At 38.8% G+C, this 15809-nt stretch overlaps 2 protein-coding genes across 2 annotated transcripts; one reads left to right on the forward strand and one right to left on the reverse strand.

Annotated features, from left to right (window-relative positions):
* LOC142662585 (taste receptor type 1 member 3-like) lies at positions 1 to 9605 on the forward strand. Its single transcript, XM_075840795.1, has 6 exons — positions 1 to 200; positions 1189 to 1489; positions 2177 to 2983; positions 4806 to 4994; positions 7168 to 7288; positions 8689 to 9605. The coding sequence occupies exons 1-6, from the start codon at positions 1 to 3 to the stop codon at positions 9603 to 9605; spliced, it is 2535 nt and encodes an 844-aa protein (XP_075696910.1).
* Positions 9606 to 11535: 1930 nt separating this feature from the next.
* On the reverse strand, positions 11536 to 12525 carry LOC142662586 (olfactory receptor class A-like protein 4). Its single transcript, XM_075840797.1, has one exon. It carries the CDS (start codon positions 12523 to 12525, stop codon positions 11536 to 11538), a length of 990 nt encoding a protein of 329 aa, XP_075696912.1.
* Positions 12526 to 15809: the final 3284 nt, after the last annotated feature.

The raw sequence follows: 15809 nt of genomic DNA on the forward strand, positions 1-15809 counted from the left end.
ATGTCGGGATTTTCTTTCATTGTCATTATATCAGTGGTCAATTGCTTGTCAGTGCGGGCTTTGATGAAGAAGGAGAATTCGACCAATCTGAAATTTTTTAGCTTACCTGGAGATTTCAAACTGGGCGGCCTTTTCGCTATTTATAATGAAGTTGAAGTATCAGGAAACTGGACAGGCAACAAAACCACGCAATGCAAAAAGTAAGGTTTTTATTTTAATTAACAAGGGTGTAATATAACATTGTATGAAATACGGCATGTCAGCCAGCTCCCCTGATAGAGAGATATTTTATTCGGTGCAACGTTACAATCTGTCCAGTTTATGCTATCTAGCAAAGGAGACATTAAAGGGGTTAACTCATCAAGACAACCCGTTCTCTAAAAATAGCTGACCCACCATTGGGTCCAGCCACTGCAGGGAAAAGTTTTATTACGTGCCAGCTAACCAGATAGGAAGCCAAGCATGTAATACATGAATGGACTGTGTCCGCCAGTGCAGGATCTGCTCCTACTTAGCTGCTCTTCACTGTGGCTCATAGTGGGGGTCTCAAACAGAATATTAACGAGGGCCATCTTGATGAAACGACCCCTTTAATGTTCAAGATTTAAGTGAAGTGTCAGAAGGTTTTTTCCATTTTTGTGCACAAACACCCTTTATTTTATATTAATTATATATAGAATGAATGTATCACACTCTCCCCATCCTACTGACTTTCCCCTTCTGTTTTCTACCTTAATCAATTATTCACATTAGTATAATGTTAATATTTGACTTTTTTCAGTGGATGGTGCCAAAAGTCGGCATGCTCTGCTGAAGCAACAGGGATGAGGGAAGGGTGGCACGGATCAGACATAGACAAGCCATACTACCCATGTCTTACAGTATAGCACCAACAATATCATGGTGTTTTCAGAATATCCAGACCTTCTCCATTCCCTGGTCACCCAGTTTCCATGTGGAGCCCAGAAGGACACTTTTTGCCTCCTTTTCTATTCTAGTTTGCTGCTCAATTTTAGTAACTCAATGAATTATCCATATAGAAATAATAAAGAAGAAGGTTGGGTTAGGGTAGTATCTTAGAGGCCCAGCTGTCTGTTTAGGGTGCATTTGAACAAAGAGTGGAACGATGAGTCAGAATAGAAGAATACCATGTCTCTATATGTCACCTCTCCTTGCTTCCTTCCACAGCTTTAATCCCTATGAATTCATGGCGCTTCTTGCTATGAAGTTTACTGTAGATGAAATTAACAACAGCAGTCAAATTCTGCCTAATGTCAGTCTGGGATATGAAATATATGACACCTGTAATGATGTAAAAGTCATCCAACAAGCAACCTTGAGATTTCTCACGGAAAGAAATGACTCTGTGATCCAGGTCCTTTGTAATTACACAGATTACGAGACAGAAGTGGTGGCTGTGGTAGGACCATCAACATCAGACATGGTTCTGGTCACTGGGAAGATGTTCGGCTTTTTCCACTTACCGCAGGTAAACACAAATTAAATGCTATGTTTATGTTTTTCTCATTATAATGGCAATTTTGGTTTATGGTAGAAGGTAATACCAACTAGATATGTGGATTTGTATTAGATCTCCCCAACCATCAGGTTCCATTTATAGTTCTGTTGTCCCAGTGGAGGACACTGAACAGTGGGGGGTCCCATAGCAAAGATAAAAATGGGCCATTATTGCGCCATTTTCATCAACGAGGACAGAATTATGTAGTGTTTGTTTCCCCCTCCACACCCTTTCCATGAACATTGGGCCAATTCACCACCCTCTTGTTTGTTACCAAAGTAGTTCCTCTGGAGAGGGGTCCTGCACGGGTCCTAGACACCCAATAGCAAAAGGGATGGAATAAACATGGCTGGGTCCAATAGGACCCAATAGCAGCTGCATGGTATGCCTTTATGATACATATGCCCTTTTGTCATCCTCTCATGTGGCATTAAGAATGAATAGAATTAGGAATGAATAGAAAACATTTGTTGGACAATTAGTTGTTTCTTATCATTAAAACATTAGAAATGACTTCAAAATATTTAGCAACAAAGTTAAATTCTGGATAAATATCCAAACTTTTTACGCCAGACCCTTCAGAATTAACTGTTACAGAAACAATTTACTTCTACCTTGTCGTGCTCCTTCCATGTCTCTCATTTCTTATCTTTTCAGATCAGCTATCGGGCTTCCAGTGACAGGCTTAGCGACAAGTCCTCATTTCCATCATTTATGCGCACAGTTCCTAGTGATCAAAAATTAGTGCAAGGAATAGTACAGCTACTTAAGGAATTCCAATGGAACTGGATTACAATAATAGCTAGCATGAATATATCCGGTGAAGAACAACTCTTCCAATTTACATCTGCAGCTTCCCAAAGTGGCATCTGCATCGCTTATCAAGCCTACATCCCACAGAACATTAGTGACCCCAACTTCAACACATCCGTCCAAAAAATACTCATTGATATCCAGAAGACTGGAGTCAATGTCAGCATTGTGTTCTCCACTCTACCAGAAGCTCAGGCTTTTCTTAAAGTGGCCATCGGGACACAGCTGAAAATGGTTTGGATAGCAAGTCCGACATGGTCTCAAGCTCTAACTATCCAGCAAATGCCAGGCCTCAAATCCATTGGCACAGTTATTGCATTTACTGTAAAAAGTAATACAATATCTGGATTTGAGGACTACTTATGTAATATATTGTACCGGATAGAACAGGAAAGACAGATTTTTGTTAATGCCGGCTCTGTAAATGTAGACAGTCAGTATGTATTCCAGACCTGGGACCTCCAAGAACAGTGCCAGTCATGTAGCATGCTAACTCCAGGGAACATAACAATGCTACAGGACCCGGTAATGCTAAGGCTAGCCTACCAAGTCTATACTGCTGTATACTTCATAGCTCAAGCTATCCATAATCTTATCCATGTTTCAAGGTATAACCAGTATAAAGAAGCATCCAATATCCTCCAATGGCAAGTAAGTACTAGTTTTATTAGAAAAGTGGACTATAAATTTTAGAAATTAGAATCACCGTCTCCGATATTCATCAATGTTCTATTTTAAATGGACACTGACTTTTTTTGTGTGGTGTTGACATAGGTGGAGCACCATCAACTTTGCTCCAGACTCAAAGGTCAACTGCTACCTTTAGTAGACCGACCAGGGTTGCTTGCCAAAGTGCTTCATTTATTCAATGTATCACATTAGCTATTGCTTTGAAACCTCTTAAGGACATATTCCTCAGGATGATGTAGTCCACCCATTTCCTACCTTATTGCCATGAGGGAACCCCTGAAAAATGTTTTTCTACTCTCAAGGAACCCCTGTTTACATTCGGCCGGTAAATCAGTATTTAGCTTTGTATTCTGGCTGAGATTTGTTGCCTGTTTTGCCTGCCAAGCATCATAGAGTAGATTGATATCGGTTTTCCATCCCTGCTGTAAAAGTGGCAGGGCTTGCTGCTGTCTTCTGGGGAGCCCCATAGCAGGTTCCAAGGAACCCCAGGAATCCATGGAACTTTGTGAAAAAAATAATATCTTACCTGATGTTGAACATTTTACTCCTAGGTTGCCATAGATCAGGAACTGCAGTGTAAAACAGAGGGGACTAGGGCTCAAGGGCAGAGTAGTGAACATACATTTCTATGAAGCTTGAGTGACTTTGTGACAAAAATATAGGATTGCTTGGCACTGTTTTCTAGTATAGCGCTTTAAGTATGTTTTGCACCTTGATGTGAAGCTCATTATTACAGGCTAAATATAATCCAACTGAAGAATCAGAATACAGTTATAGGGACATCACCCTCAGTTTTGTAAAGTAAGACTATAATTTGATTGTTCAGTTAACAATTTCCATTCTTGCTGTGGTACTCCAGAGTAACCAGTATTTTTGCCATCTGGGGCATAACTATGGGTGGTATAGAGGTAGCAGTCGCACCTGGGTCCTGTTGCCTTTGGGGTCCAAAAGTTCCCCTGTTACAGATTTTGCATTTGGCCTCTGATTGCCATGGACTAGAGCTTATTTAGGTGCCCATTACAGTGTGGCCACATCCTTTATTAATGCGGCTCGCACTTTACCATGACCACCACCAGCAGCAAGTAAGGTTGTGGACATAGAAATCCTATAATTATTTTGCTCTACTCTCTTTCCCATGTCTCCAAGCAATTTGCATTACATTTTTCCATTGCTCCTTCCGCTTTTTTCTTTTGATCATCACTAACTTCACCTCACCTTTGAGTGGAGGTGGGCCTTCCTAACCGATAGATTCCATAGTGTTTATTGCACCTGCCATCCCGGAGGGAACGCCAAGAATAATATCTCATCACCATAAATTATATGCGACTTCATGATGAGAATGGAGTAAAAAATTAATTAAAGGGCTTCTCCACTTTTTACAATTCTTTCTTGTCACCTAAAAATAAGATGATCACAGGTTGTGTCATTGCAAGGACCCCCAGCGGTCAGCTCTAATCTGTGGGGTAATCCAGTAGCAAATGTTCAATTTCTCTTCAGCACCACCACTGGAGACTTGAAGTATTACATGCGTGGTCCTCCAGCGCGAGAGACACCTTGTAGCCGCTCCTTGTTCTTGCTAACTGTTGAATGTGCCAATTGGGGGTCTTCTCCCTATTACCTCAGAATTCCAAAAAAATGGGTTTTCTAAACCAGGCAACCCCTTTAAGTTTTTTTTTATATTATTAATAAATGAATGTAGTTATTGAGTTGTGTTTTTAACTGATCATCAGATTGTTATGAATCATTTTTTATATTGACATTCAATTTTGTTCTTTTGTAAAAGCTTCTTCAGGAACTAAAAAATGGGAACATCACTGTGGATAACATCAAGCTCGACAGCTACGGTAACCCAAATATTGGCTATGATATCCTAATCTGGACCTATAACAGGACGAACCCATTCTTAACAGTGGGGACATTTCAAGATAAACTGATATTGACAAAATCTCAGATGACGTGGTACAGTTCAAAGGTAATAGGCGAATGTTTAAGTAAGTTCTGTAGAGAAACAGATGTTAAATGCTGACCAGAAAAACCTTTACACATGAAACATATTTTCCTATTTATTTAGATATATTATGCAACATATTTAAAATGTTTAAGTATTTCATATATCTTCTTGAAAACCACAAGGGGGAGCCATTCTGCTAGAATTCAAGATTTGAAGGCTTAATACATGTCTCAGTATAGAGTGAGCAAATAACTATACTGAAATAACCAAATATTACATAAACCCATTATTCAGCCCTGCTGCTGCAATCTGTGTGAGATCATTTTTTGGGGTAGAATTGTCCTTAAAATGTTTTCTAAATGTAAATAATAATCAAAAAGAAGAAATATTGTAATTTTTCATCATTTCCATATGCAAATGGCAAAAAAAGTAAAAATAAATATATGTTTTTATTGAGGCAACCCTTTTTTGTCATCATTTTATTTACACCACCAAAATTCTCCTTTGGTCCCTAGTGATATGGCTTCACATTGTCCAAATGCTTCCATTGGACACTACGCAACTGTGGACACAACGTCACCGACCCATATGGGTACTAGAAACAAGTGTAAATTGGGACCAGAGCAGATTTTTTAATTTTTTTACAGGTCTGATCTATTTGGTCTACATGTCTTTAAGTTCAGACCAATCTTTGATGATAGGTCCCCTGCTGTACTTCCCCCACTGCTCTATCTGCAATGCGACAACAGGCAATTTAACATATTAGTCTAAGCCCCAACCTCTTAGTGGAATGTGGAGTTAAATTGGTGGAGTTAAACCTATGGTTTCTCTTTCATATTTCTGCCAGAATGTTTCACTATCTTGCTGAAAATCCTAAAGACTGATGTATACATTTGGTCTCTCTTTTATTTAAATTATGACTAGTAATAAAGACTTTAATAAAAAAAAAAAAGATTGCAGTAGTTACTAGTAATAGAAAGAATGGAGTAACTGTTATTTTATCAATTTTGCAGAATGAAGAATGAGCATTTTCAAAGAAAAGTTTATTGCCGCTGTAGGGCCAATACCGCAGGGATACATGCTCATTTGGGGAAATAAGTTATGTACCTACCAATGAGGCAGGCCAATACATTGCTGTAGAACCTCTGGGGTGGAGACATAGAACTGCCCCGCCCCTGAGCAGTGATTCTATTTACAGCTAAGAAAAGAATTCCTGATTTTTCTTTGTTCCAGTTTTTATTGAAGTGTTGCCTTGCTCCTAAAAAGCAGGCGCAGGGGTGACAACTACAACCACAATATACTCCTAATGGCTGATATATGAAATTCACACATTGTACCCTCTAAATCTTTTCTTCAGTGGCATATAAAATCTGTGTGTTAGGAAATTCCTTGTGGAGTTGAATATTATAAATGAGATCACCCCATTATAAACTGAACCTTCTATCTAGAGATATGCAGACTGACTGTTTCTGCAATTTTCTAAATGGTCATTGTTTGGATAATTCATTATCATTATAGGGGTTAATGGTCCAGAATATGTGCTGTGCTAGCAGTAGTTATGTGCTCCCTCCTGCTGCAAAAATAGTCTGAGGTTGATGTCGGTTACCTGCAGAATAGCACTCTAATGTAAATGTAGTGTTGTGTGCTAACAGTGCCGGAGAGAATCAATAATGCAAAAACACTGCAACATTAGTAGCATTAAAAAGGGGAAAAAATGACAGCAGCAACAGCAAACCCTTATCTCAGTGCCGATCATGGTATCCATGTATTATATATTTAGTCAGCTTATTGAAATATTAATGTAAGAAATTCCCGGAGCCAACATTCAAAGCTTTGCAGCTTTATTGCACTCGTATCTAAATATTTACAATGCAAAGTGAGTTCACGGTTGGTAAGATCAGATTTTATGGATATTGGGTTCTTTGTGGTACATGAACATCCCCGTAGTAGAATCACATTAGTCGCTTTTGTTAATCGCAATTTTTTCCCTGTTCAGTGAATCCAGCAGGACTCTATAAATCTACATTTTTCTCAAATTGTATTATTTGCTGGAGTCGAGCGGATTGTCAATCCCTTCAAAAATGCTACTAAACTTAAGTACTGTCATTTATATCTGGTGGCAAGGTTGGAAAATGTTCTTCAGATTGACGTATCTTTCATTAAAATACAATTCTGGATGTCTTTATATTCACAGGTTCCTGAGTCCACCTGCTCCAGGCAGTGCTCCGAGGGTCAAGTCAAAGTAATCAAAGATTTCAAAACTTGCTGCTTTGAGTGTGTTACATGTCCTGAGGGAACCTACGTCAATTCTACAGGTTGCCATTTTACCTTTTTCTTTTATTTCTTTATGATGTTAACATTGAATGTCTTTCATTACATATAGAGTTTAATAATGCAAATGGCCATATTGCGACCCCATACAAGCTCCGTAGTATACGGGCCCCATAGACTTTTATGGGACCCTACTGTACCACCATATACCTCTGAGATTATAACAAGGTTCTTTAGGTTGTATTCAGTCAGAAAAAAAACCATATGGCAGGCTTTATTGAAATCAATTACAGAGGTATTGCTTCTAGGGGAGAATACCTCCTTATTATGTTGCCATATAAAATCAACATAGAGCAGCAGATGGCGTGCCTATAGCTTCCATACGAGCTCCGTGCCCACTGCAAGCGGCTTTAGGCAGACAAGGACGGTCAGGTTGAAAGTTGTAAGAAGACAAGTAGCGAATAAACTTTATTTGCAGTATACAGTATGAACCACAATGCAGGTACAGGTTCACCACATGGTTGGATAAACAGAACATATTAGATGAGTCGAACAAAAACAATTAAAATATGTTAAGGGTTAAACTGGCTGTTGTCATTATTTTAGTGTTTTTGGAAATTATGGATTTTGACTGAAATGTCTTATATCTAGCTACAACTGAAATATGGTGATAAGTGTATATGTTATTGCCAGCCAAGAATAAACAGTCAGTAGGCAAAATGACCATGTACACCTCTCAGATGAAGTTTTTGGCCAATACGTTTTGGTTGAACTAGTTTATGTCTAGGGCTCCAGAGGTCAACTCCAAGTTACAATACCATATGATATGATCCTCAAGGTCATGGCTTAATGAATAGCGATATGATCTTCTAGGTGTTGGCTGAATGAATGGTCATCTGACCAATTCGCATCTGTGCTCCAAAACTTTCCTTTATAATATCTACGCCTACACACATTAGACCAAACGGGCTGATTTTGGCAGGAACGGGCGTGAATCTAATCTGTATGGTGGCCTCCCGACTCCCCCTTCAACAGCAGATGTTGAGTAAAAGAAGAATCAGGCATGTTCTTATACTGCTCTCCTCAGTGAAATAAACAAACATACACCCTCGGCCGAGCCGGGTGTGCATATATATGGGGGAGTCAAAATAAATAGCTCTGAAACCAGCAACTGTTTATATAGATATTATGGTTGCTGAGAACTCTTCCGAACTGTCTATAGTAAATCAAATCAGATATTAAGAGAATATGAAGGGGTGAGACAACCCACCTGCTCCAGCCATCTAAAAAAACAAGGACTGAAATTTAGGAACCCCAAAAATTTGGGGTCAAAGAATAACTGTGATGATCCCATGTGTCAAGAGAAGATATGTCAAAAAATGATATTATAACATTTTTGTATCACCATTACCATAGTAAACAGACTTACTTTTACTTCTTCCAGAATGTACATCATGCCAAACTGGTCAATGGTCTAAATCAGGGAGCAAAAGCTGTCAACGTCCAACTTACCTCTACTTATCATGGTTGAACTATTTTGTTATTGTTCTTTTTGGGTTCATGGGACTCATCGTCTGCCTAATTTTTGCAGTCACAGTCATCATATTCCAGCACCGAAATACTCCTCTCTACATGGCTTCTGGTGGCCTGCATTGTTTTATTACTTTGTTGGGTCTGGTGTGTATGTGTGCTTCAATCTATTTTTACATTGGAGAACTTACAGACTGGATGTGTCTTATACAACAACCTCTACTCTCCTTGAGCTTCTCCATCTTCCTCGCACCCATATTGGTGAAATCCATACAGCTCCTATTCTGCTCCCTATCCTGCAAGTCATGTCTCTACTGGTTCATAAACCCAGGGAGTTGGATTATTTTAATTTGTACCGTCTTGGGTCAGGTTTTCTTCTGCACTATGTTTGTGAGGTCTTCTCAGCTCCTTTCAGTGAAGGTGGCCTCCCTTGATGTCAGATCCCTGTCTATTTACGTGAGCTGTTTATATGAGCCATTGCTACAGTTTGGCTTGATGTTTGCCTACAATGGTCTTCTGGTTTTGTTTTCCTTCATATGTTCTTTTATGGCGGAGAAACCAGTTCACCAATATTACATGGGAAGAGATATCACAGTAGCGATGCTCAGTGTCATTCTGGCCTGGATCATTTTCATACCCACTAATGTCGGCACAGACATTGCCTACAAGTCTCTCGTTCAGATGAGTTTTATCCTTGCCAGCTGTCTGGGGGTTTTATCTACTGTATTTTTCCCCAAATGCTATATATTGATCTATAAAAAGGAACTGAATACCAGTGAATATTTTGGGACTTACAATCCAGACCATCGAGATGAAATTGCAACAGAATAGAGAGACATTTCGACCTCCCGATTTCCTTCGAGACAGTCTTAGAGATGTGAAGTGACTTAATAATAAAATAATGCACACTCTACAAACCATGTGTCTTATCTTTTATTCTGAATTGATTAAACATAGGTACTCCCATGGGATAAAATAAACTGTGTAGACACAAACTGTGAAACTGACTGTGCAACTGGGGGAACCTTATATCATAAAATAATTATAACAATTGTTATCTTTTAAAGAGTAATGGCCAATGTAGAGCAGCAGTGTGGCTGTGTTAGCTCATATGTTTTATGCCGACAGGCACCTATTAGGTATTGCCTAAGGTCTTTATTAGGCCCCTAGCTGCCATAGCAATTCATCGACACCCCACTATTATGTGACAGGGGCTACCAATGGGGTGACAAAGACAGCTCTCTCCTTTTGTCTACACTCTTAGGTGCTGCAGTCACAGATCAAAGATCGGGAACAAGTAATCGTAGGAACGCTCATTCACCCGATCACTGGCCCGTGTAAAATATTGCATGATCCCAGGTTAATAACAATTGGCAGATTTTCCACAAGAAGAACTGAAAGATATTCACGCTGCTCAACCAAACCACAGTATCCAGATGTTACATAAATGAGATGTTTTTAGAGCTGGCTGTGATTTTTTTAGGGGGTCCATAACTATCTAGAGGGCAACAGAGGCGTAACTATAGGTGGCACAGAGGTTACAGTTGCACTCTGGCCCTCGAGCTTGAGGGGGCCTAGAAATTTCCACTGTCCCAGATAAGTAGGACAGTTCTATAAATGACATTAAATAGTTTAATACTTGGAAAAGAAGAAAAAAGACAACACACGGCGCCACATAGTGCGGATTATCCACTAGTCATTTGTCAAAGATAAGGTGAATACCACTCACCTAGAGAAGTTGTGCTGATCAGGCACAACACTGGTGAAAGATGTAAATCAGCCTACACGTAGTTCACCTCTGTTAGAGATGTATTTGAGAGCAGACACACCCTGGGTGTGTGCAGGCAGATCACGGATACAGCTGCTGCCCAGGTCCAAACCGGTGAACGGAAGCTCTCCGCCAGGTATAGAGTACAAAAGAAAGGAAAAAATGGACCGAAATTGCTAGGCGCTGCTATAAATTGCTTATTTAATGAATGACAAATTATAGGCTACGCGTTTCAATGCAGGACATGCGTCTTCATCAGGCCATAAATATCAATAATGATATTTATGGCCTGATGAAGACGCATGTCCTGCGTCGAAACGCGTAGCCTGTAATTTATGTCATTCATTAAATAAGCAATTTATAGCAGCGCCTAGCAATTTCGTTCCTTTTTTTCCTTTCTTTTGTACTCTATTAAATAGTTTAAGGCCCTGTTACAGATTTTGCATTGTGACCAAAGAGCTTCGAGTTATACCTCTGAAGGACAGTTATGCTGTCCTCATAGACACTAGATTGTCAGCAGATACCATGAATATCTGCAGGATATACAAACGAAAATCTTATATCTATGGCCAGCATTAGACAACCTTGGACATCTATTCTTAGAAGAAAATCAGATTATTCCTATTGTTATTCCCTGAGAGAAACAAAACAGGAGAAGTTTTGATCGGTGGGGGTCCAAGCACTTAGAGCCCACCAATTGCTAAAATTAAGTGGCAGATGCTCTCGGGTTAGCGCTGTGCAGCTTTTAACGTCTTTCCCCTGCTTTTCTTGGAGCAGTGTATGGGTTTAATGGAAAGTCTACGAGTCCGTAGACCGCTCGCTCTGCTTACTGAAGAAAGTTTATCAGAAATGAAGTGGCACATCGCTCACCCGCTTTGTTGTAGCGATCAATGGAGAGCTCAGTGCTCGGTCCGTCAGCGATCAAAAATTCTAAAATGCCATCACGACATGTCAAAAGTTTTTTAAAAGTTTAGTTACCCTTTAACATAATTCCTAAAACGTAACAATAGTGATATTGCCGCTACTTTTCGGTGAGCTCTCTGTTGGATTGACCTTACGTTTCCATTGTTTCAAAAGTAAATAACTCAGTTTCCTTCTCAGTTTGCTATGCCCAATAAGTAACACCAGAGGACTGAAGCCCATGAAGGCGTAGGCTCCAAAGTTGGCTAAGCTCAACAGAAATAATGTGGATGATGAGCCTTTGCTAAAGTTGTAGAAATTAGTTGCCAATACATTGGTTCCCCAGCAGAGAACAAAGAGAATTACCAGAGTGGTAATCACTAAGGCTGCTTTGCGCTCCGATGCCAAACGGTAGATGGTTTTCTGTGCTGCTATGGTTTTTGAGTGCTCTTTTAGGGTATATAGGGTGCTTATGTTAGTGCCCACCATAAGAATGACAGGTATAACTTCATGAATAACCAATGTTGTAGTGACAAAGAGAAGGTTTGCTTCAGGAGTGGGGAAATCCCACACACAACCAAGTACGGGTCTTATGCTGGTGCCTATCAACTGCACCGAGAAGGTAACATTAGCTTTAACACGACCAGTATACAAAATTGCAGGTATGAAATACAAACAGTTAAATGTCCAAATTATGGCCAGAGCTTTCACTGTGGTCCAGAAAGCATTTCTTCTGATTTTTACATAATAGTTCTTGATGCTTATATAATGAAAAACGCTCATTGAAAATGTTCCCCAAACGCTCATGGACCTCAGCAGAGTCCAAATGAACATGAACATTTTACACAAGACAGGGCTAAATAATATGTCCATACCATTCTGGAAAGTGACAACCAAAATATTTCTAAAGATGGACAGTAGGAGAAGGACTACTGTAAGGTTGGACAACATCAGGTCAGAAGCAGGCAGTGTCCTGTTCTCCAAAGCATTGCTGATAACCGTCAGAAGGACCAAAGTATTGCCCAGTATTCCAGAAGCCACCAACAAGATATAAAAAGCCAAGTCTTTAGATGGAAGTGACATCTTATCTCTCTGTGGTGTCAAGTGACTTATCCAAAGGTCTTGATATCAGCAGAAATGATGAAAAAAATCCAAGAAAAAAGATGATTTATAATATAAAACACATATATTAAAATTATGAATGTGAACAACAGGAAAAAGTGTAAGGCTTTAGCAAAATCATCCATCTATCTATCTATCTATCTATCTATCTATCTATCTATCTATCTATCTATCTATCTATCTATCTATCTATCTATCTATCTATCTATCTATCTATCTATCTATTTCCAAAAATCAGGCAGCACTCCAGAGATGTAGCAAAAATAGAAAAAGTGCCTTAATCCATTAGTCAAAAAATGCAACGTTTCAGCTTTTCAATAGAGTCTTTTTCAAGCTTTCATGACTTTGGTCGTGTCCCTGGCGGGCTTGCACCCTAATCTTTACCATTTTCTGACTGTGCGGCTTACATTTTTTTGTTTCTATCTATTTATTGATCTATCAATCAATCATTTATCTCATGTCTATGTATTGCATATATCTATCTATCTTATCTATCTATCTATCTATCTATCTATCTATCTATCTATCTATCTATCTATCTATCTATCTATCTATCTATCTCTCTATCTACATAAAATCATGAGAAAGTTTTAATCCTGAAACTATTTAGCAGTTCAACTATTATTAATTCCTCAAATCATGATCAGAATATTCCTTTGGTTTGATGGTTATCAATGAAATCACTGACCTGTTTCTTTACAAGGTGATGGGTCTTACTCCAGAGCCTGAGATGTGAGACATAAGTCACACAGTGTGAGAATTGATCTAGTCTTCTTTAGCAGCATCATTTGTGCTGATAAATCAGTTTGCAGCCCATTTACCTGAGCATTAGATGCTTAGCAACTAGATGACTATATGTTGAGGTCACGTTATATAACTAATCCCCTAACCACTGAGAATTCCACACCATACACTTCATTTATATGACACCTCCAATCTGTACACATGGACCGTGTTGTAAGAGACTTTGGGGCCACAAATGCAAAATTCTTCTGTGTTTCATATGTGATGGTAAGGTCTAGTTCACATCATGTTAAATAATCTACATTTGATATATACGCTGGCAAAAGCTGCCGACGTATACTTTAAACATTTAACATATCCGTCACCCATATACTATAAGAGTATCCGTTTAACATATAAAGCATGAAAAGCTATTGAAAGCCCACGACATATATGCTAAACGTATACCTGTGATGTATACCATAGGCTCCCATGTTAAAAAAAACATATACTGCGCAGTATACATTTTTTGGGGGGTCCCCCGGGATGGAATAGCCTAGTCTACAAGGCTATTTCACCTATTACTCTAGTCTACTGGGCTATTCCATCTATTACTGTTGTCTACTAGGCTATCCCATCTATTACTCTAGTCTACTAGGCTATTCCATCTATTACTCTAGTCTACTAGGCTATTCCATCTATTACTCTAGTCTACTAGACTATTCCATCTATTACTCTAGTCTACTAGGCTATTCCATCTATTACTCTAGTCTACAAGGCTATACCATCTATTACTCTAGTCTACTGGGCTATTCCATCTATTACTCTAGTCTACAAGGCTATACCATCTATTACTCTAGTCTACTGGGCTATTCCATCTATTACTGTAGTCTACTGGGCTATTCCATCTATTACTGAAGTCTACTAGGCTATTCCATCTATTACTGTAGTCTACTAGGCTATTCCATCTATTACTCTAGTCTACTAGGCTATTTCATCTATTACTCTAGTCTAAAAGGGTATTCCATCTATTACTCTAGTCTACTAGGCTATTCCATCTATTACTGTAGTCTACTAGGCTATTCCATCTATTACTATAGTCTACTAGGCTATTCCATCTATTATTCTAGTCTACTAGGCTATTCCATCTATTACTCAAGTCTACTAGACTATTCCATCTATTACTGTAGTCTAGTAGGCTATTCCATCTATTACTGTAGTCTGCTAGGCTATTCCACCTATTACTTTAGTCTACTAGGCTATTCCATCTATTACTGTAGTCTACTAGGCTATTCCATCTATTACTGTAGTCTAGTAGGCTATCCCATCTATTACTCTAGTCTACTAGGCTATTCCATCGATTACTCTAGTCTACTAGGCTATTCCATCTATTACTGTAGTCTACTGGGCTATTCCATCTATTACTGTAGTCTACTAGGCTATTCCATCTATTACTCTAGTCTACTAGGCTATTTCACCTATTACTGTAGTCTACTAGGCTATTCCATCTATTACTGTAGTCTACTAGGCTATTCCACCTATTACTGTAGTCTACTAGGCTATTCCATCTATTACTGTAGTCTAGTAGGCTATCCCATCTATTACTCTAGTCTACTAGGCTATTCCATCGATTAATCTAGTCTACTAGGCTATTCCATCGATTACTCTAGTCTACTAGGCTATTCCATCTATTACTGTAGTCTACTGGGCTATTCCATCTATTACTGTAGTCTACTAGGCTATTCCATCTATTACTCTAGTCTACTAGGCTATTTCACCTATTACTGTAGTCTACTAGGCTATTCCATCTATTACTGTAGTCTACTAGGCTATTCCACCTATTATTCTAATCTACTAGGCTATTCCATCTATTAATCTAGTCTACTAGGCTATTCCATCTATTACTCTAATCTACTAGACTATTCCATCTATTACTCTAGTCTACTAGGCTATTCCAGCTATTACTCTAGTCTATTAGGCTACTCCATCTATTACTCTAATCTACTGGGCTATTCCATCTATTACTCTAGTCTACTGGGCTATTCCATGTATTACTCTAGTCTATTAGGCTATTCCATGTATTACTCTAGTCTACTGGGCTATTCAACCTATTACTCTAGTCTATTAGGAAATTCCATACTTTAAAAAAATGTATACTGACTTATACCAATGAGATGGAGGCCAAAGGACAGACTTGTGGCCCCTGTCGGGCTAATAAATCATTATAGACGATGTTTAGCTTGTACGTCAGGAGAATTCCTAACATACAACTAAACTTAGGGCATAAATATAATGTGAAGAGTGATGCACATTCTCTGCTCTTGCTGTACACATTATATTTTAATTCATGATTGGAATAAACACGCTTTGTTCTGGGTTTATGCTAAGAAATCAATAAAGTCAGTAATAAGAAAAAACTAAATAGGCAAACGTCTTTTATTGGAAATGATAAACACAAGTCTTTCTGTTTCTATATATTTTATTCTTTCTTTCTTTCTTTCTTTCTTTCTTTCTTTCTTTCT

The sequence above is a fragment of the Rhinoderma darwinii genome, chromosome 10, assembly GCF_050947455.1.
Source record: "Rhinoderma darwinii isolate aRhiDar2 chromosome 10, aRhiDar2.hap1, whole genome shotgun sequence".
Taxonomy (NCBI): Eukaryota; Metazoa; Chordata; class Amphibia; order Anura; family Rhinodermatidae; genus Rhinoderma; species Rhinoderma darwinii.